Source organism: Buceros rhinoceros, unplaced genomic scaffold (genome assembly GCF_000710305.1).
Source record: "Buceros rhinoceros silvestris isolate BGI_N320 unplaced genomic scaffold, ASM71030v1 scaffold21242, whole genome shotgun sequence".
Taxonomy (NCBI): domain Eukaryota; kingdom Metazoa; phylum Chordata; class Aves; order Bucerotiformes; family Bucerotidae; genus Buceros; species Buceros rhinoceros.
Genome location: NW_010399718.1, coordinates 1 through 513, shown reverse-complemented (window position 1 = coordinate 513; position 513 = coordinate 1). Strand labels below are relative to the sequence as shown.

At 62.2% G+C, this 513-nt stretch overlaps 1 protein-coding gene across 1 annotated transcript; it reads right to left on the bottom strand.

Annotated features, from left to right (window-relative positions):
- Positions 1-35: 35 nt before the first annotated feature.
- LOC104489440 (N-lysine methyltransferase SETD6-like) lies at positions 36-506 on the bottom strand (the record flags this gene model as incomplete). Its single annotated transcript, XM_010131605.1, has 2 exons — positions 36-350; positions 417-506. Coding segments are annotated over 2 exons (405 nt in total), but the record flags the coding sequence as incomplete, so codon positions are not given.
- Positions 507-513: the final 7 nt, after the last annotated feature.

The following is a 513-nucleotide window of genomic DNA, read 5'->3' as shown; positions in this document are numbered from 1 at the left end:
CGCGGTGCAGCTCCTCCCCCGGGGCAGCCGGGGTTCTATCTTCCCAGCTCCAGCAGCCGGTGCAGGATCCTCTTCTGCCCGTAGCGCACGTGCAGAGCTTGCTGCTCCCTTCGGCTCAGTTCCTCGTAAGCCTCCTTGTTGTTCAGCAAGTCCTGCTCCGCCTTCAGGTCCGAGGCGTAGGACTGCAGGGTCAGCAGCACGCTGTCGCGCAGGAGCTTCTTGCAGGGGGTGTGAAGTCTGGAGAGAGCCTCGTGGGAAAGGGCGGCGTTCTCCTCCTCCTCCTCACTGTCCTCCTCCCAGCCATCTTGTTCCTTATACTCCTTGAATTCTTCTTCTGACATGCAGAGCACCTGTAACGACCCAGACACAGGTCCTGGGGCTCAGCCGCACCAAAGGCTGCCCCGGGCAGTGCTTACCTTCAGGGTCACCGACAGCTCCTCCTCGGTCAGCACCTCATCCCAGCCGAGCACGAAGGCGCCTTCCTCCCCCACCATCTCCAGCTGGCACAAGAAG